At 51.5% G+C, this 19,350-nt stretch overlaps 1 protein-coding gene across 2 annotated transcripts; it reads left to right on the top strand.

Moving 5' to 3' along the window:
- Positions 1-8,137: 8,137 nt before the first annotated feature.
- On the top strand, positions 8,138-13,469 carry DLX6 (distal-less homeobox 6). 2 transcript variants are annotated; one of them, XM_056857697.1, is made up of 4 exons: positions 8,138-8,208; positions 8,350-8,678; positions 11,124-11,317; positions 13,177-13,469. In XM_056857697.1, the coding sequence occupies exons 1-4, from the start codon at positions 8,138-8,140 to the stop codon at positions 13,426-13,428; spliced, it is 846 nt and encodes a 281-aa protein (XP_056713675.1). In that variant the 3' UTR covers positions 13,429-13,469. The 2 variants fall into 2 exon arrangements, with proteins under 2 accessions (XP_056713675.1, XP_056713674.1); XM_056857696.1 differs by having other exon boundaries at positions 8,138-8,678.
- The last annotated feature ends 5,881 nt before the right edge of the window (positions 13,470-19,350 follow it).

Raw genomic sequence — 19,350 nt, 5'->3', positions numbered from 1 at the left:
AAAACAAGACTGATTTACTCGGAAGTAAACTTAATTCGACTTGGACAGGATCGGGCCGCTCAGCCCTCCAGAACCCTTTCATTCATTTTAGAGGCTCCGGGTTTCTTTTGGGGAGGGGATACGTTAGGTAGTATCACTTTAAGGTCCCTTGTTCTAGGAATTCGTGAACAAAATCCATGTAAACCGACGCTTTTCCGGTGGTTGCTTTAAAACTCAGAATCGTTCTGCGAGCATTGCTTGTTTTGTTTGTTTTAAAATAGATGGGCCCTATTGATCTCTTTCTAAAAACCGTTCTCTGGGGATCGAGAATTTGTGGAGTGGGGGGGGGAGAGAAACACTTCTGGAAACGCAGGAAAATCCAGGGCCCAATCCACCGGGATGTTTCCCCATTCGCCTCAACAGTTTATTCATGGACCCCTTTCCTCCTCCACCCGAGAGAAAGGAAAATGTTTCCTCTCTCTCTCTCTCTCTTTTTTTTAAAAAGGATATCATATATAGGGTGTTGCGTTTCTCCGTGTGGGGTCATTTAGGGGATGCTCGCAGGCTCTCTGGACGGGAACCCGACTGAGCCGGTGCTCAGCTGCACCAAATCGTCATCCGAAAAGAGCATCCCGGGTTTCCTGGGACGTCATCACGGGGTCCATCTCTTAGCCAAACTTGGCAGCGGGCCGGAGGATGCGGAGCGGGGCAGTCCACGTTCCCACGGTTCTCACGGCCCTCAGGCCACGGTCTGCTGCGCCTACTGCGTCCGAGAGCCGGGGCTGCGCCGAGGCCCACGGCCAGCTGCGATCCTAAAGCAAACCTATCGCTTTGAAACGAGACACGCGTCGAAATCAATGGGACTTGCTAACTGCGACTGAGGGCGCGGCCAGATTCCTTGGCGTCCAGCGGAGTAACCTGGCTGATCTTAGTCTCTCTGGGGTGTTTATTTATAGCGCCACTTTCCCCATTTCTGCCGGTTCTGCAGCAATTCAAGGCCCTTTTGGTAGGTTGGGGAACCTGATCTTAGCGCAAAATAAATTAAATAAATATTCCCGAGGATCTTTTCTCGGAAAGGAGGTCCCTCTTGACTTCAAAGTGTAGCCTGCTTCGGCTCAAATTTTAGACCTTGATCAGAAGCACATTGTTCTGATTGTTCGCATTATTATTTTTTATAACGGTGGGAATAAACTCTCTCTTGTTGAAATGCACTTGCCTCCCGAGTTAAATGCTTTCATGGGTCTTTTTTTTTTGGGGTGGAAAGCTCTGCTGGAGTCAAAGGTAAGGGCGCAGACTCCTTAGAAGTAAGTCCCATATAAGAAGAGCCCTGATCAGTCTGATCCAAGAGCCCTCTTCCTCCTGGATCCTGTTTCTCACAGAGGCCCTGAGGGACCCACAGCCTCCTTTTGTAACTGCCTGCCCAGGAACGGGCTTTCAAAGGTACACTGCCTCTGAATATGGAAGCTCCATTGAGCCATTCTGGCTGGTAATAACCGATGAGTCTGCCCTTGGTGGACTTGTCCAATCGCCTTTCAAAACCACCTGAGTCACTAGACTGTCTCTACAACTACTGGCAGTGAGTTCCACAAGGCAATTCTGCGTTGCTTTGATAAGAGCGTTTTTGGTCTGTTCTGAATCTGCTGCCGGTCAATTGACCGAGCTTTGTGGTTGTGGTTGTTTTACTTGCTGAAATTCAGCTACATAGAAATGTGGAACCGAGGGGTGAAAACGTCAAACCCAAGAAACCTTAAGGGGAGAAGGGTGCGTTCAACATTCAGAAGGAGCCACAAACAACCACCACAACAATGAAATGGGTTAAATGCTTAATTCAGAACTCTTAAGACTGTATGTAAGTACCAATAACATTAATGCAACTACTAACAGCAAACCAATTTTTACAGTGGCGTATATAAGCGTATAAAGCAGTGATAACACTCCCACTCACCCACCCCCAGGACTCTTGAGGAATGGAATGTATATGTTGGGCACCTATTTACATAGCAAATATGGGATGATCCCACATTCTTAGAAAGCTTCACACCTAAGAGAGCTAACAATACTCCTAGGTGTGGAGTCATCACTCTCCTACAGGGCTTATTCCCTAGTAAAAGCGGAGATCCCATGACAGTAAGTCCTCACTGAAGTCGACTGGACTGAGTAAAGGGGCATCGATCTGGCTTTGAGCGCACTTAGGAGACCCCCAGTTTCTTCCACCTTCTGCATTAGCGATAAGGGGAGCTGCTCTGCCCCTGGCAATTTGGGGTTTGTGGCCCTGAACAAGCACGCTTGGGCCTTGACGCAGGTTGCTGCAAAGAGACAAGTGGAACACCGTCTTGGGGGGAGGAGAGAGAATTCACGATCCTTTTATGGGCGGGATGGGGCGGCTGGTCTGAAGCTTCATTGGCTTAATTGTAAAGGGGTCTTAGGCAGGGGCGCAGGGCGAATAGCTTGGGCTTGGACTCATTTCTGCGCAATAAGAGTGGGGCTGGGCCCTTTCCTTTTCCCGAAGACAAAAACTAAATAAGCCATAATGGTCACAGCCAGAAAGAGAGCGTGAAGTCCCCGCTGGATCCTCTTCCGGGGCAGGAAAGTAAGTTTGCCAGGCCTTCCTTCCTTCCTTCTTTTGCCAGATCCTAAATTCTTCCAATAAGAAGGTGCTTTTCTATCATCATCATCATCATCATCATCATTACTCTTACTCTTATTATTACTCTTATTATTACTATTACTACTATTACTATCGAATTTACTTCCAAACAATTAGGCTGGGAACAGACAGAAGAAACGAAAGAGGGGCAGTTTTGAGGCGACTTTCCCTTTTTCTCCTCCTTTTAGTCCCAGACCCGGAACTTCCTGGCCCGGCACGATTATTTCGATACCTTGTAAACGAATACCAAGTTATTCCCGCGGATTCCAAGGCTATTTATCCAGGTCTAATTTCTTTAGAACCGGCTTTGTAACTGAACTCATCTTGGCAACCAAAACTCCTACCTAGGCCTTTCCTTGCAGGACTGAGCGAGGCCTAAGAGCAAACTCTGAGGATACTGCGCCAGCGCCTGGTAGGAGGGGGGAGAAAGAAAGAAGGAAGGAAGGACCTGAGTGCATCTTTGTTAATAGTTCCAGGTAAAGCTTTATCTCTACACCCTCGTTAAAGCAGCGTAGTTGAGCCGAAAGGGACTTGACTGGAAACACGTCCCACAGGCGCCCAGCACACTTCTGGAGCAATCCCTCTGGCCGACCAGAGCTGGCCCCTGCTTTCAAAGAGAGGGGCCGGACAGCGCGGCCCTGGGCAGCCTTCTTCCCTTCTAAATCCACCGATATCAATGTTGCTCGGTTGTTCTCGACCTGATGTGCTCGGGCATCCCTTCTCTCTCCACCAAACGGTCTTTCTCCCAGGAGAGTGGAAGACTCAGCTCAACTCCGTCCAGGTATTTCAGCACCGCGAGGGAAACAAAGGTGTGTGTGGGAGAACCTCTTATATTGGGGTGGAGCTCCAGGTGCCATCTCCTCCCTGGCCACTTAGGAGCCGATCCACCAGCCGAAACATTTCCTTTGGATCTTAATTTACCGGAGAGAAGGGCCCAATCCCAACCACCAGTGGGGGAGAAAGGAAAGAGGCAGTCTCCCTTCCCAACCCCGGGCAGGGAAACTCGCGCAGGCGCCTCTGCCCTTCCAGATGGGGAAGGGCCAGGCCTGCCGTCCTCGCCCTCCCTCCCACGCCTAGGCCGGGGGTCCCACATTTCTCCAGGCGCCTGAGCCCCAATGGCTTCACCTGCTGCTACTATTCCTCGCATCCCGACCCCCCCAAAGACCACCTTTGGGGAAAATGAGGGGCGGCCCGAGGTCCCCCCCTCCGGGAATCGGTCCCTCAGGGAGCGAGGACAAAGGGGGCCGAGAAGCCGGTCGTCTCTCGCAGGCCAACAATGGGAACTCAGAAGAGGGGGAGCAGAAGAAGAGACGCGTCCCGCCAAGGTGCTCAGACGATCAATATTTACCCCCAGCGAAGCTCCTCCAAGTCAAGAGCCATTAGCATCAGCCAATGGGAGCTGCGGAAAGTCACCGCCAGCCTGACGGGTTGGGCTCATTACCTGGGCGGCGATCGTCCCGGTGACACTGGAGGTGTCCCATTGACTTGATGCAGATTGGGGAGGGGGACACTGAGTAACGAAAATCGCTCTGGGACTATATGGTGGGAGGGGGGGAGTCTGACTGTCCATCCATCCATCCCACAGACACAAAATAAAGATTCAGGCTGGACAGACCAAGGGATGCTTCTAAATACTCTTCACGTTGGCCGTGCGTGTTGCTGGAACAGTGTTTGTCTACAGGTAGCTCCAGCTCCTTTTTATCCTCTCTTAAAAAGAGAAACCAAAAGATATGATACCCTCCGATCGTCGATCCATTTACTCCAGGGGAGCCTGCCAGAACACAAGGGGTCTGTTTCGGAGTAAGAGATCCGATTGTTAGAGCCACTCTCTATATTCCTGGGCGGGGAGGGGGGGAAATCTGCGCGTTTCCTGAAGTAGGGCTCCTCCTCAGGAGCAAAGGATGGAGACTGCAAAACAGTCGGGCGATTTCTTTTGTGGAGGCAAGTTCTGCAGGCGGAGCGCGCAGGTTTCCCCCCCGCTTCACAGGGCGCCTGGGCCTGGTGCGGAATCCACAGCCTGCCACCACTTCTATCCCAGCAGAAGTTCAAGAGTTTTCCTTAACAAGATTGCTCTCCACCCCTTCCCACCGCCTTCACTTTATTCTCTACTACAAAACTGGAAATGTCTACACCAAGGATGGAAATATATCTTGAAGAACTTTGTAAAACAATAACCATTTGTTCATATATATTTTTAAAGCCGAACTCCTTCCCTGGCCCCTACACCCCCGGGAAATAAACGAGTGAACCTTTAGATCAATTTCTGAACCTTCCCAGCCATATAATATTATTATACTCAAGCAAATGCTGTCCCCAACAATCCTCCCCAGTATACAGCCGGGCTTGTTTCTCCATATAAACTGCTTATGGATCTATCAGGTTTGTACCCTGTACGATAATTTCTTCGCCGCCGCCACCATCAATCTATTGCCTTCCTGGCTTCGAATGCCCTTGAAACCATCGCTGTGCCAATCTCATTATCCCTTTACTGGATCCGGCTTGCAAAAAAAAAAAAACCCACGGGGTCACCTAATGGGACTCAGGCAGCCGGATCCCACGCACGTTTACTCAGAAGGAAGTCCCACTGAGCTCGATGGGGCTTGCTCTCAGGTAGGCGCGCGTCGAATCTGCGGCAAAGATCCGGGCGAACCGAAGAGCAGGATGACTTCCTCCTAAATTGTGCCCCCCCCCGTTTCCGAAGGAGCGGGGTAAAACAGCGGTCCTGGCACCTGCAGAAAACCTCTTCCCTGATGGCTGTTAACATCAGGCTGGAGGGCATAAAGCAATAAACCTGCCAAATCTACCTGTACTTCACTTACACCCTAGGAATAAAGCCTCGCAGGAAACTGGCAGGAGAATGCCACCAAGTCTTTCCTTAGCCTTCTGTTCCCCCCACCCCAGTACATCCACACACACACCCCAATTCCCCTATATCCCTAGAACCATTTTTATTCATTGCAGATTGGTAAATGCCCAGCTCCGGTTACGCTCTCGCGTGGTCGAATGGAACTCCTTGTTAAAAGAATGAGAACAAGGCAAAGCACTTATAACAGCATTCAGAGTTATTGAACCGGCTCCGGAGGCTCAAGGAGTTAAATACCGAGGGAAAAGAGAAAGGGGGGGCACAGCCCATCCTCTCTGAAGCAGAAACACAACTCAGCCTGTCCCGTGAACAAGTTGTACTGGGGGGGGGGGGGAATCCACCATCCAAACAATCCATCGGCAACAAACCCTGTTAATTCAGCATAACGTGCAACTAAGAAAAATCACTCCTACCAAATCATAGCCTAAGGATTCGTGAACGGCCGAAAAACAAGCAGGAAAAAAGAGAGACGGGTGGGGAGGGAGGAGAGGCAGATTCTCCGATCCTTCTCAAACGTGTGGCCTTTAAACACACACACACGCAAAAAAAAATCTGTAACAAAAAATCAAAACCCGTGCAAAGTACTGTTGGTTTGAACAAGTTGATCCCTATGAGTATTCTCGGTGCATTGAAAGACGGAGCCTTTCTCCGGTTCTCTCTACCTTTTTGCCGGTGGTCCGCTTTTCCTACCTGTCTCCTCTTCCGTAAATCTCCAAAGACCCCCATTTTTCCCTCTCTTCAGTGGCCGCCAGCTTTACACCACAGGCTGGCTGTCAAAGGCAGAGAGAGAGAGAGAGAGGGCGAGAGAACACGATAGATCCGCATTCGTGTGGGTTCCAACTTAATGTCTTTCCCCGGTCCATCTTTGCGAGAGATGTGGCGTTACCACCTGGATGTTCAGCTATAAATCCCCTTGCAAATAATAAATGGATTAATAATAACAAGGTATGAAGTTCTTTTTATAGAAAAAAATGGGAGAGAATTGAAACTAAATGCGGCAGTTAGACAACCATTTTGATAAGAGGATAATTGAGGCGACACTGGTGTATAATTAGAGGATAATTTATGCTATATCCACTTTTATTCCACCTCCCAAAATAAACCCAGTCCATAATCATTACAGGCAAATTGTTCTGAATTTTATAGCTGCAATTTGAACAAAGTAGTGCAGTTAATCATGGGAGATTTTTTTTTTTTGTGTATTCCTGATTAGAAGTCTAATTGCCTCCTTTCGGAAAGTAAAAATAACCGCGAAGCGGCTCTATTTTTATCATTAATCATGTTGACAATAAAATAAAATCAACTGGAATTGTAATCGAAAGGCAAATTTAGGGCGAAGGCACTTTTCCTCGGGTGGTTTATCTTGCAATCAAGATTTGCCAAACCACTAACCGCATGTCTCATTTGCATATACCCGAAAGCAGCACATGGGCTTCTGTTTTTTCAACGGAGTGTGAGGTGGGTGGGGGGGAATGCACGGCGGAAAGATCTCCGGGGACTCGCCCCCCACCCCAGCACGACGCTGCCCAAAAGGTGACCTCGTGCCTGGTCGAAAGAGGACGCCCCCCGACACCCCCAGCTCTCTTGACAGCAAGCCTTTAGAACCCGGGCTGGAAATAAAACGCCCGAAGGGAACTCGGGCCAACGGAAGAAGCCCACTTGGAGGGGCGAGCCCGAAGGGTGTCGAGGAGGGTCCCGTCGTGCGCACGTGAGCGACAGAACGACAATATGGGCCAGTATATATACATATATGTTTTAATCAGAATAAACCAAGTGATCGCTGGTGGCATGTTTAATGCATAGCGTGCCTGGGTTTGCAAGTGGTGGTGGTGGTGGTGGGTTGCTTGTGAGCGCAGCTTTGTTGCAATGCAAACACACACAGAGAGAGAGAGAGAGAGAAGGGGGAGCGAGGGGAAAGAGTGGGGGGGAGAAAGAGCTCGTCTGCTGGCTGCTGCCTGGCTCCCAGCCCTGGAGTTGTGCGGAAGGTGGGCTCGCGCAGACGCCAGTAGAAGTGCCCGGGCTGGTGACGTCAGGGGTTGAGTGACCAATGGGGAGGCGCTGCCCTTTGGAGACAAACCAGTCGACTTGTGGCGTCTCCCCCTCCCTCCCTCCGTGCTTTCTCTCTCTCCCCCCCCCCCACTCTGCCTCCGCTCCAAAAGCAGGAGCTGAACTTTCAGAGAATCCACCTTAAAAATAAAGGAGGGGGGGAGATAGATCCCGTCGTCTGAAAGAGAGGGGGGGGTGAGAAGCAACAACAAACACCCCCTCCCCCCAAAAAGACAAGGAAAGAGCGGGGGGGAGGGAGAGAGGAGAAGCCCCCCCCCAAAAAGCAAAAGAAGCCCCCAGTCGCGAATGGAGGGGAAGAAGAGCGCCAGGAAAAGCCCCGGGAAGGAGGACGGCTGAGGGAGGCTGCGCACTCGGCTGCCGGATCGCCTCGCCTCCCCGCCCCCTCCCCCGGTTAACAAGGCCCCTCGCCCCCCTCCCTCCCTCCCTGCCTCCCTCCCTCCCCCAAAGGGCGCGCGAGCCCCGCCGCCGCCGATTCCCGCCCGGCGCAGCCCCGCGGCTCCCTCGACGGTGGCGGCGGCGGCGGCAGCGCCAGGCGAGGCGAGGGGGGCCGGGCGGGCGGGCAGGGGCGCGGGCGGCGGGCGATGACCATGACGACGATGGCTGACGGGCTGGAGGCGCCGGACTCGTCCAAATCCGCCTTCATGGAGTTCGGGCAGCAGCAGCCGCCGCCGCAGCCCCAGCAGCCGCCCCAGCCCCAGCCGCCGCCGCCGCCTCCTCCCGTGGCTCCGGCGCCCGGCGGTGGAGGCGGCGGCGGCGGCGGATCCGCGCAGCATTCCTCGGCGCAGCAGCCCCAGCAGCAGCAGCAGCAGCAGCAGCAGAGCTCGCCGGCGGCGGCCATGGCCGGCGCCCACTACCCGCTCCACTGCCTGCACTCGGCGGCGCCCGCCTCGCACCCCCACTCCCACCAGCACCCCCACCACCACCACCCGCACCACCACCACCACCACGCCGCGCCCTACCCGCCCGGCCCCGCCGCCGCCAACTCCTACAGCCACCGCTCGCTGGCCGCCGCCGCCGCCGCCGCCGCCGCCTACCCCTACGTGAGCCACTCGCAGCACAGCCCCTACCTCCAGCCCTACCACGCCGGCGGCGCCGCCGGACAGACGCGGCCCGACGAGGCAGGTGGGTCGCCGTCCCCCCCCCCCGCCCTCCGGCCCCTCCGCGCCGGGATCCCGCACGCTGCCTCCTCTCCCTTTCCCCCCTTCCCTCCTCCCTTCCTCCCTTCCCTCCTTCCTTCCTTCTCTCTTTCTTTCCTATGCAAAACCGATGGACTTAGACTGGGCTAACTCTGCAGACGATTGCACGCTTTCTTTCTTTCTTTCTTTCTTTCTTTCTTTCTTTCTTTCTTTCTTTCTTTCTTTCTTTCTTTCTTTCCGTCCGTCCTTCCGTCCATCCGTCCTGCTTTCTTGCTTTCTTTGGCCATTTATGCAAGGGTTTTTTTTTCCCTTGGATTTGCCGCTCTCTAGATGCAGATTTCCCCCATCTGATTTCTCAAAACTCTGCCTGGGGGCTTATTGTTGAGTTTGGAGATTTTGGATGGGGGGGAAATTTGCATCTAAAGAGTGGCAAAGCCTCCCGTGAGTAAATGGCCTTTCTCCCCCCCCCCTCCATTTACTCGAAAGTCAGTCCCGAATTCATCCCTGGGATTTTTACTTCCCTTTCCGTCGGCGCAAGTTCCGGCACTGTCTCCGCCGCTTTGGTTGTTCTTCACTCTCTGCCCATCTGTTCGACGTGCTCTCCCTTCAGCCCGATCCCCGTGCATGCTTTTTGTGGAAACTCAGGGCAATGCGACCCACTCCCAAGGAAACGCGTGCTTGGGACCGGCAGCCCTCCCCTGCTCCCCTGGCCTTTCAGGCCCCGCTCCGCTCGCGTCCCTCCGCCTGGCCCGCAAACGTGTGGGCCCGCGAGGATATGCGCTTGGTTCCGCGCCCTCCGAGGCACCTCCGCCGGCTGGGCCGGGGCCTCATTGGCAGGACGGCGGGGGCCTGCCTGCCTGCCTGCCTTCCGACGGACGCGCGGCCGAGGCCCTGTAGGCCTCCTGCCGTCCGGAGGCACGGGCCTTGTTCGCTTGGCCCGGGGGTTGCCATTGCGTGCTGATATGGCTCTTCGGGAGGTGTCTTGTCTCCTGAACCCCCGGGACGGCGGCAGCAGTTTGGGCAGAAATGCCAGGCCGGCGAGGAGATGGAAACCCTGGGCAGCCAAGGGAGAAGGCCCACCAGACCCGGCCCGCATTTGCCACTTCTATGCACGGGAGGTTTTGCCTTGGATTTGCCGCTCTTTAGATGCGCATTTCCCCCATTCTCAGAACTCTGGATGGGGGCTTATTTTGAGGTCTGATAAATCGGATGGGGAAAATGTGCGTCTAGAGAGCGGCAAGTCCAAGGCAACACCTCCCATGCATAAATGGCCTTCATAAGGCAGAGTTAAACAGGAGCGGAGCCTGAGACAGGCGAGTCAGAAACCAGGGGTTCCGGGATGCTTGTGAGTGTGTGTGCGCTCCTGGAGGGAGGTGAAATGTTCCTGGCCCAATTCATCACAAGTTAACCCAGCCCCTGTGTCCAGGAGATGCTCTGCCGGCCCCGTGAGTCCATTGACCCATCCCTTGTCTCTCTTTTAGGCTAACCTGGAACAAATAACGCAACAAAGGACAGACACCAACGCCATCATGCCGGCATGTCTACATTAAACCATTCCCCATCCCCCCAATACATATATATAATCTGTCTGTCTAAATAACATAAACAATCAGACATCAACTTGTCTTTATTGATGAAGACACGTTTAGATCGTATCGATTAATATAGAGGATGTGATTATTTAGGGAGTGTATTGTGTTGCTAGCATGCGTGCGCGTTAAGGGAGACGTTCAAACAGTGTGTGGTTGTGTGTACAGAAAAAATAATAGTCATAGGATACGTATACTTCTATAGATGGGATATTCAGAGCCTCTTCCTTGATCCTTTTTAGAAAAGGAGGGCCCATTTTTAAAAATTCTTCTGGATCCATCCTATAAGTAGCAGTTGTTGTCTTTTCGTTGGTTTGAGGAAAGGTCTCGCTACTGCTTATTTGCGATTTTAGTGGCTTTCGCCTGGCACCTCTTGGAGCAGCCACCCTGTCAGTAGGACAAATGGGGTCATTTTGCAGGGTGTTAAAAACAAAACCAAAACGAATCCTCCACAATAGAAAGAGCCCTTTGCCTCTCCCTGGCCCTGGACGCCTGTTAGGCCATTTATGCATGGGGGGTTTGCCTTGGGTTTGCCGCTCTCTAGCTGCACGTTTCCCCCATCCAAATTCTCAAAGCTCAAAAATAAGCCCCCATGCAGAGTTTTGAGAATTTGGATGGGGAAAACGTGCAGCTAGAGAGCGGCAAACCCAAGGCAAAAAAACCCCATGCATAAATGGCCGATCCGGTTCCGAAGAGGGCTTTGTCGCTGGCGGCGCCGAATTCTTCCCCCGGCCCCTGAAAGGCGCGAAGAGCCGCCCAGCGCAAAACTGCCAGCATCTTTTAGCAGCGACGTTTTGAGCCGGGCTCTTTCCAAAATCCCGCTTTCCTTCTTTTGCTTGCAGATCAGCAAAAAACCACGGTCATCGAAAACGGGGAGATCCGATTCAACGGGAAGGGGAAGAAGATCCGGAAGCCCCGGACCATTTACTCCAGCCTCCAGCTGCAAGCTTTAAACCACCGGTTTCAACAGACCCAGTACCTGGCGCTTCCCGAGAGAGCAGAACTGGCGGCGTCGCTGGGACTCACGCAGACGCAGGTAAATGGCGGGAGGGGGGGGGAGTCCGGACGCTTGGGGCCAGGACGGGATCCCGAGGGCTCCTTTGTCATCCTGACAATAGGGTCGACCCGTCGCCAAGGCATCCTCAAAGGACATGGGTAAAATGTCACTCCGAATGCCTGCCTGCCTTTCTCCTTCAGTCTATCCGGTTGCTGTATTTAGAAAGATCAACAAGCTTATAATTTGGCCGGTTTTGATAGTTAAAAAAAAAAAAGGTAGAAATTCATTGCATTGAGGATAACTGAGAAATAACGCGCGGGCCTGCTTTAAAGCAAACCAACCAACCAGGGCCTGATAACAGGGAAGGTGTATTTAATGGCTGGCGTTCTCTCTGGGCTTGGAGAAAGCGCATCTTTGTAATATCCAATAGTAAATTACCCTGGATGAGTAACTGGAATTCAGTGGTTGCCCTCAGGCGAAATGTACGGAAGGTGATGAGAGAGCTGACGATCAAAGGGAAGCGTGTACAAAATTAGAGCGAGTTAAACCGCAGTTCAGTGTGGTCGGTGCGTTCTCGGTCTCCCTGCAAATTTAAGCCTGAATGACACGCGAGGTAGCGTTGGCTTGGGAGAAAAGCGGTTCATGGGATTCCCCAATGCAAAACAAAAACAAATATGGCCATGGTGGCGCTTTTAATCTTCTGGTCGCAAAGGATGGGGATAAACTGCCTGCACCCATCCGCTCGTGGCTTCGAACGGAGTCAGCAAAAGAGGGGGTTAATAGATGAAGTCAGACGCCTGGGCCTTGGGCGATCCTGAAAAAGCTCAGCGGCCATGGGAGCTTGTTCCATGATGAGAAGGCTTTCAATTCAAAGCGTTGCCGGTCTTCACCACGCAGGAAAGGTGGCAAAGGCAGAAAACTGGATCTACCAGAGGCCCTGCCGAGATAGTCACACAATGTCCTTGTTTCAACTACACCCCAGACCCCCTGCACTGCTGGGACTTTTTTTTTTTTAATAAAGTTTTGTTCAGACATCCGGTTCCGATCCGAGCCAAGCTCAGTTTTGTTGGTTTCAGGCCACTGTAAGACACCGAGATGATTTCCACACACACACACACACACACACACACACTATGGTGAATGCTTGAAAGTACTCCTTTTAAATTTGCTATTACTTCTTTATAGGCCGATCTGGAATCCAACGAAACTGGATTTAAGCCAGTTTCGTCCCTATTGAAGCCAGCTGTAGAGTGTTTTACAACCTGATCTGAAACTCGTTAAAGTGGAAGCATTACCCCCCCCCAACAGGGACATATATTTACTTGCAAGTAAGTCCAGCTGTCTCCAGTGGGATTTCTAAGTAAGCATGCTTACACCTTTATCCCATTGGAACTGATGGCCTTTGTGTCTTCAGGCTCCGAACTTAGAATCGGGGCTTTTTTGGGCCGAGGGCAGAATTTCGGTTCCCGCTGTGAGAACGAGCCGAAGTGTGTGTGTGTGGGGGGGGGGGAGGCCACAAATACCGGGCAGGGGTGATCCATCGATCTCCTTAACTGGTTAGCCTAGCCGCTGCATTTCGGGTAAGTACCAAATGGCGATTGCGCATTTATAATTAGGCAATGCCATATACCTCCACGTATGCAGGTGCTCTCGTGCGTAGGTGCCTTGAATGGACGCGTATATCATACGCGCGAAACATTCAATGGGCAGAATCAGCCAGCGCCAAGCGAGCGGCCCTGGCAGGGAAACAGCCTGTTTATTCTAAACGCAGTTAGCTGAGCAAGCCTTAATGGCAGAGAGAGAGAGAGAGATTTCAAATTGACTTATCTGCCCCCCTTCCCTCCCCCCCCCAGCAAAACATCTGCAGTCCTCTCATGGCTCCCCCTTTTTGGTTGCAGGTGAAGATCTGGTTCCAGAACAAGCGCTCCAAGTTCAAGAAGCTGCTCAAGCAAGGCGGCAACCCCCACGAAAGCGACCCCCTGCCGGGTTCCGCCACTCTGTCCCCGCGGTCTCCGGGCCTTCCCCCAGTCTGGGACGTTTCAGCCTCTGCCAAAGGAGTCAACATGGCCCCCAACAGCTACATGCCTGGTTATTCTCACTGGTACTCTTCCCCACATCAAGACACAATGCAGAGACCACAAATGATGTGAAGGAGCCAAGAGCAACAGCTTCCCGGAGCGGCCGCGTCTCCAGCCGGGCTCCGCCGAGGGCTCCGGGGGAAGGGGGGGCATGCGGCGAGGAGGAAGACAGACGGGGCGGCTTCGCCTTCCCTTTTCGCTTTAACCTCAACCACTGATCTCCGACTGAAAGAGACCGTTGGCCTCCTCTTTAGGATATTTCCAATGGGACTCCGAGGCACCGCGTCTCTCTTGGGAGTACAAGTCAAAGCAAAAAAAAAAAATACAGACATTTCCCCCACCAGTGAACCCAGCAGCTTAAAAACGCAACACAGAAACCAAAACTCCTTTAATGAAAAAGAAGCTATCCTATTTTTATTCGCTAAATCGAGATTGACAGCACAGATTGGGGGGGGGAATGGGGGGTATTTCAAAAAGGAGAGCGCCAAAGGGGTACAAGGAAAACCTTTTGGAAAGAAATGAATTCATGGAGACGGCTCTCCTGAAGCAACCCCTGCATGCTTTCTCCCGGTGGAACTGACAGCTGCTAGAAGGTGAAATGGGCTCTCCCCACCAAAACACCACCGGAAACTAACAGCCCCTGAAGCTGGCCGGCAGAAGCGCTCCTGCGCATCTCTCGCGGCAAAGAGGAGGGACTGCGTCCCTGCGCGCCTCCCCTTGCGGATTGTGCCCCGGAGCAGGAAAACTGCGGGAAAGGAGCGCGCCCACTCCCGCGCCCCGGATTCGAAGGGTCAAATGTCCACACGCACACACCCCCACCTCGGTCGGCGGCGCCCTCTCCGCTCCCGAACAAACTCGTTGTACATATTGTTGAATTTTAGTTGTATATATACTTTGTATGTTTTGTCTCCTTTCATATATAGAGTAAAAAAGCCTCAAAACGTCCCAGCGTCCTGCCTTTCTCCAAGTCTTGAAAAGGCCTCTCACCTCCTCAGTCTAAAGAATGTTAAAAGTCCCAGTTGCACACATACCAGAGGGGGAAGTACATGGACGCCCTGCCATTTGAAATGCGGCTTGTTCCTGAACAAGCAGGTTTGGGACTGCGGCTACGCAGTCCCCGTAACAGTCCTCTCGACTCCAGCAGGACCGCTCTAGAGTAACAGTATTGCGATCCGGCTGCCTAAAATCTACCTAGAAAGAACAGCGAGGAAAATTTTGTGTATTAAGGGATGGAGACAAATAGAGAGAGAGCGACCCACATGTTTATCTCTAGAGATCCGCCAAGCAGGTGGGGATCATTGACAGATGGGTATAAATGCACCAAGTGTACCAGCAAGTCATAAAGTTGTGGGTGTTTTTTGGGGGGTGGGGGTTGATAGTCTACCTGGCTACGTAAGCAGGAAAGAGGCTGTGTGAGTTCTTCTTCTTCTTCTTTCTTTTTTTTTTTTTTTTTGTATGTTTTGAAAAGAGATTAATCTTAATCCACAACCGGGTGGATTTAAGGCGAGGTGCATCCGTCGAAATCCACAGAACTAAAGCGACTTTAGTTTAGGACATCCTTTAGGTTAACCGGGAAGGTGTCTTTCCGCTGCAAAAGCCAATGCCGGATCTTGGGGAAAAAAAAAAAAAAAAAAAAACCTCGCAGATATTTTCTTTCCAAGTGGCAGCTTTCAGTCACGCTGCCTCTGGGGGCTTTCAGCGCTCCTCGCCCGAAGGACCTGCGGCAAAAAGGGGCCTGCCTTTGTCTGCGGGCGTGGGTGTGCTTTCCGCAGGCAGGCAGGCCGCGGGAGCCGGCTTAATGTTCTCCTGCGCCTTAACGCGGCCGCCCCGGCCCACCACGCAGTGTCCAGGGCGAATGAGATACTTCCCAGGCTGCGTAAAAGCGAGAAATCATGAAACGTTGAAAAGCCCCCCTTTTTTTCCTCCCGCGTCACACAAGCAGGATGCCCCATGCTGCGAGAATTAATGGCTAGAGCCCTGGGCATCCTTCAAATTATGAACCTTGAAACCACTGAGCCATTTATCAGAAGTCAATGGAGATCCTTAGAGTGCTCCATATAATGACAGCGACATACAGTCGTGCAAAAGGACAGTCACTATAATTAGACACAAAAGCCAAGTCTACTTACCGATGTACCAGCGCCGGTTTTTTGTTGAGCAACTTCCACACTCAGTCAGTCTTCAGAATGGCTTTAAAACCGATCAAGTCTTGTCGTTTTCTACCATTCGCATTGTTACATTAGGAGGGGGGGAAATGTTTTCTTTTCTTTTTTCCTTTCCCCCCACCCCTCTCCCCGTTCCCACTGCGAAACGTTGGGTTTAGCTCTCCCCAGGATCAATTGTGAACAAAGCCCCCAGCTGCAGTGCCATCCAATTTGAAGCAGACATTGGGGACAATTTAAGGTTTTTATCCATAAGAAGGTTTTTCCCCCCATTCTCTTAAATGCAGCCATAATTAGAGTAATTTTTCATGTAGCCCGCTGATTACAGCGTTTTTACCGTCAAAGATAATTACCTGTAATTTTCTTCCACTTTTAATACTAAAAAGCCATCTTTATTTAGATTCAGGAACAGGAAAGGCGAAACAAAAGAGGGAAATTATTCTGTTATTCATACACAAATTGCAGAGACGTGGGGCCTAAAATTGAAAATTAACCAAAATTATAATGCGAGGAAGAATGGAAGAGGCTTCTGAGGTACAGCTGGTTGTGGGGTTCACTGAATTATTCAGAGCCCTGTTCGAGAGAAAGCTATCAGGCATTTAGGCCGAGGGTAGCCCTTTCCCTTTGTAGAGGAGCCAAGCTACCCAAGTCCCCAAAGAGTTCCTGATAACGGGGAAGCCTAAAACCAGACGAACCACAGGCGAAAGAAGGATGCTGCGGCCGGCCGGCCCAGGCCAGGAGTTAGAATTTCTCTGTTCCCAGCCCGCTTCCAAAAGGGAGGACTACTCAGACAGACAGGCCAAGTAAGTCAACGTGTTTAGGATCAGGATATCAGGAGGCCGGTTTCCTGGCGCCGAAATCGTGGGCCAGACTGCCATTCCTTATAATGATCCTGGACGGCACATTGAATAGCCGGCGTTTGGGCTTCACTGGATCCTGGGCTCCCCCATTCATCTTCATGCACACTTACCCTCCCCCCTTAAAAGAGTGGCCCTCCCCTCTCTGATCCATGCACAAACCCACCTCCCCTGTAACATTTTCGTGACCCTCTCTTCTCATTTCAACGGAGGTCGATAGCAGGAGAGATTTTGTGGCCTTCGTTTTGATCTGAGGTTCCCTCCTTGGGTGTTGGGGGGAGTAGATTTGGGCGGGGAGGGCCCCGGCTCCCAGGCTGTTTTAAGCCACTTTAGGAGTAGGATTCGAAGTTAGATTTGGAAATAGGATGCGTTTGCAATGATAATGAGTGCGGCTGGGAAAAGGGGTTGCAAAGAAGGCCTAGGCCTCCTCTGTGAGCTACTGCAAGCAAAAAGAAAAAGGCATCACACGGCTGCCGCTAAAGGGTGGGGGAGAGAGAGACTCATGACACAGCGTCATCTGCAGATGGGAGAAGGACAATTTTGCCATTCAACAAGAACACCGGTTCTCTCCTAGGTGTCGATCAGAAAACCCATTGGGTAAACACAATGCCTCCCCACTCAACCCCCCTCCCCCTCGCACCCCAAACCCTTCAAAATAAGTCACAAAACGGGATGTCTTTCCAACCTCCAGCTTATTACATAGGAAAGGATAGGAGGAAATACATACCCAGGGGAAACCCGGAGCCATATGCCCTGGGAGGGGGATAATCCACCCCACCCCCCACTTAACTCGATGGCAAAACGCCCAATGGTTTTATGGGTCGGGATTATCCCAGAGCAATCGGGACCTCACTGCCACCCACGGACCCATGAGGAAGCCCGGCCCATGTTTCGGAGCCGAGCAAGGCAGAGAAAGAAACTGAAAAGTCCGCAAGCCCCATTCGCAGCACCTTAAACCGAAGCAGGCCAGGTTGACTCCCGATGCTCAACAAGCTTGAGAGGGAAGGGGTATTCGACCAGTCTCTCGGATATGTTGTGCCCAGCTGCGAAAAGAGGGGTTTCAACCTTACTTCCCAACGTTACTACGTTCGGACTGGTTGGGTGTTTTATCAAAGGTACTTTCCTGGTCGTGGGTCTGTCAGACCATTTTGAGAAGGCTTGGCCCGAAAAAGAAAGGCACCCAGTACCAATTTACCTAGGAAAAAGCCCCGGCTGACTTGCGAGGCTGATTCTAGGCATCAAGGAACAAGGAAATCGGTCCCGTTCACTTCAAAGAGACCTGCAGCCAAGGAAAGCAGGCGTAGAACTACAACCTTGTTTTCAAATTAGCATGTTTAGGATGGAGGTATAAAACACTAACAATTTACAGTGTGCGTTATTCTAGGTACAGCACATGGGATTTTCTAGCGAGAGCGGATCTCCAACCTCGGATCTGCCTCTACATAGATTAAGTCGCAGGAACCGAATGCGAAACCACCACCCCTCCAACTCCTGGCCAAACGACACCCCTCTCTGATACAGACAACAGAGCGCCCCCCCTTCTCCTACCGATGTTGAGAGAGAGAGAGAGAGAGAGAGAGAGAGACCCCCCTCCCCATTGCTCCCCTTTCTTTCTAAACCTGTGAGTCGCTCAGCATAGACAGGTCGAGTCAACTTGATAAAGGAGAGAGAGAGGCCACTTATGCATGGGAGGTTTTGCCGCTCTCTGGATGCACATTTTCCCCATCCGAATTCTCCAAACTCTGCATGGTGGCTTATTTTTCAGTTTTGAGAATTCGGATGGGAAAAATGTGCAGCTGGAGAGTGGTAAATCCAAGGCAAAACCTCCCGTGCATAAAAAGAGAGAGAGAGAGAGAGAGAGAGCTGTCCTTGACAAGCCGATCCATAGCAATGCAACCTCGCATTCCTATCTAGAAATCACAAAATGGGGGGGGGGGGTGTCGGAGAAAGGGAACAGCAACACGCCGCGAAATAAATAAATAAGTAAATAAACAGAGGCTCGTCGTGACTTGATAAAACAAAGGTGGGGGGAGGAGGAGAGGAAAACGAACAACGGTAAAGAGCAGGGTGACCCAAAAAAAGCATTAAAAAAACGAAAAGGAGGCTTCAACGTTGATTGAAAACCTACAACTGAAAAGCAACACGGAAGTAGAGGAAATTTTATATATATACATATATATTTAAAAACTTACCCTCGTGCAAATCTGTTAAGCAGAGATGAGGGTCTAAGGAAATGTATAGTGAACGGTAGCGGTGGAGAAATATTTTTTCTGAGTCGGAGGGCAGAAGCTCTTTCTCTATATTCTTGGTTGACTGAGCATATCCAGGTGTGAAATTGTTTGCACACCCCGGCACCTCTTATATTGCCAGCAAAATTAGCTGTTATTACTGTCACTGTTTAGTGATGGTTAGCTTGATAAAAAAAAAAAAAAAGCCCGCTGTAATCAAGACCTGGCGCATCTTTGCAAATTACAGATAATTGTAAACGTCCAGATTATGATAATAGCATCCTAATCCAGCCCGCAATATAATTATTACAGAGTGTTGCATCTGAAACTGTCCAGTAGGGCTAATTCGGCCATTATTTAGACTTTTTCTTTTCTTTTTTCTTTTGCACCACAAATGGGTTGCTGAGCTGAAAATGTACGATTGTAATTTCACGGGGCACTCAATGAGTAATGATAGAGGGAAGAGGGGGAGAGAAATACAAAAGTGAAACGCGAACAGGAGCGATCAAATCAAACTCGGGAGGACAAAGAAAGAGAGAGGGAGACTGGGTGGATTCGGGGGAGAATCAGAAGAGGGGGAATTAAGAATACAGAAAATCGGGGGCTGCGGAGCTGCGTGTCCAGAGCTCGACTGGCAAGGGGGGGTTGTCGGGTCATCAGGAGCCGATGTTCCTGGCCGTGCTCCTGCCGGCATGAACCCGTTCAGGTCCGCTCGCCTATTTTCAGGGTGCCCGCGCAGAGAAAGAG

This window comes from Euleptes europaea, chromosome 11 (assembly GCF_029931775.1).
Source record: "Euleptes europaea isolate rEulEur1 chromosome 11, rEulEur1.hap1, whole genome shotgun sequence".
In the NCBI taxonomy this organism is placed as follows: Eukaryota; Metazoa; Chordata; class Lepidosauria; order Squamata; family Sphaerodactylidae; genus Euleptes; species Euleptes europaea.
This window is presented reverse-complemented; position numbering and strand designations above follow the sequence as displayed.

Excerpts from the sequence above, each read along its gene's own strand:
- DLX6 (XM_056857696.1), top strand. The coding sequence starts at position 8,138 with ATGACCATGACGACGATGGCTGACGGGCTGGAGGCGCCGGACTCGTCC. Across the intron at positions 8,679-11,123 it reads GACGCGGCCCGACGAGGCAG|ATCAGCAAAAAACCACGGTC; the intron begins GTGGGTCGCCGT and ends TTTTGCTTGCAG. Across the intron at positions 11,318-13,176 it reads TGGGACTCACGCAGACGCAG|GTGAAGATCTGGTTCCAGAA; the intron begins GTAAATGGCGGG and ends TTTTGGTTGCAG.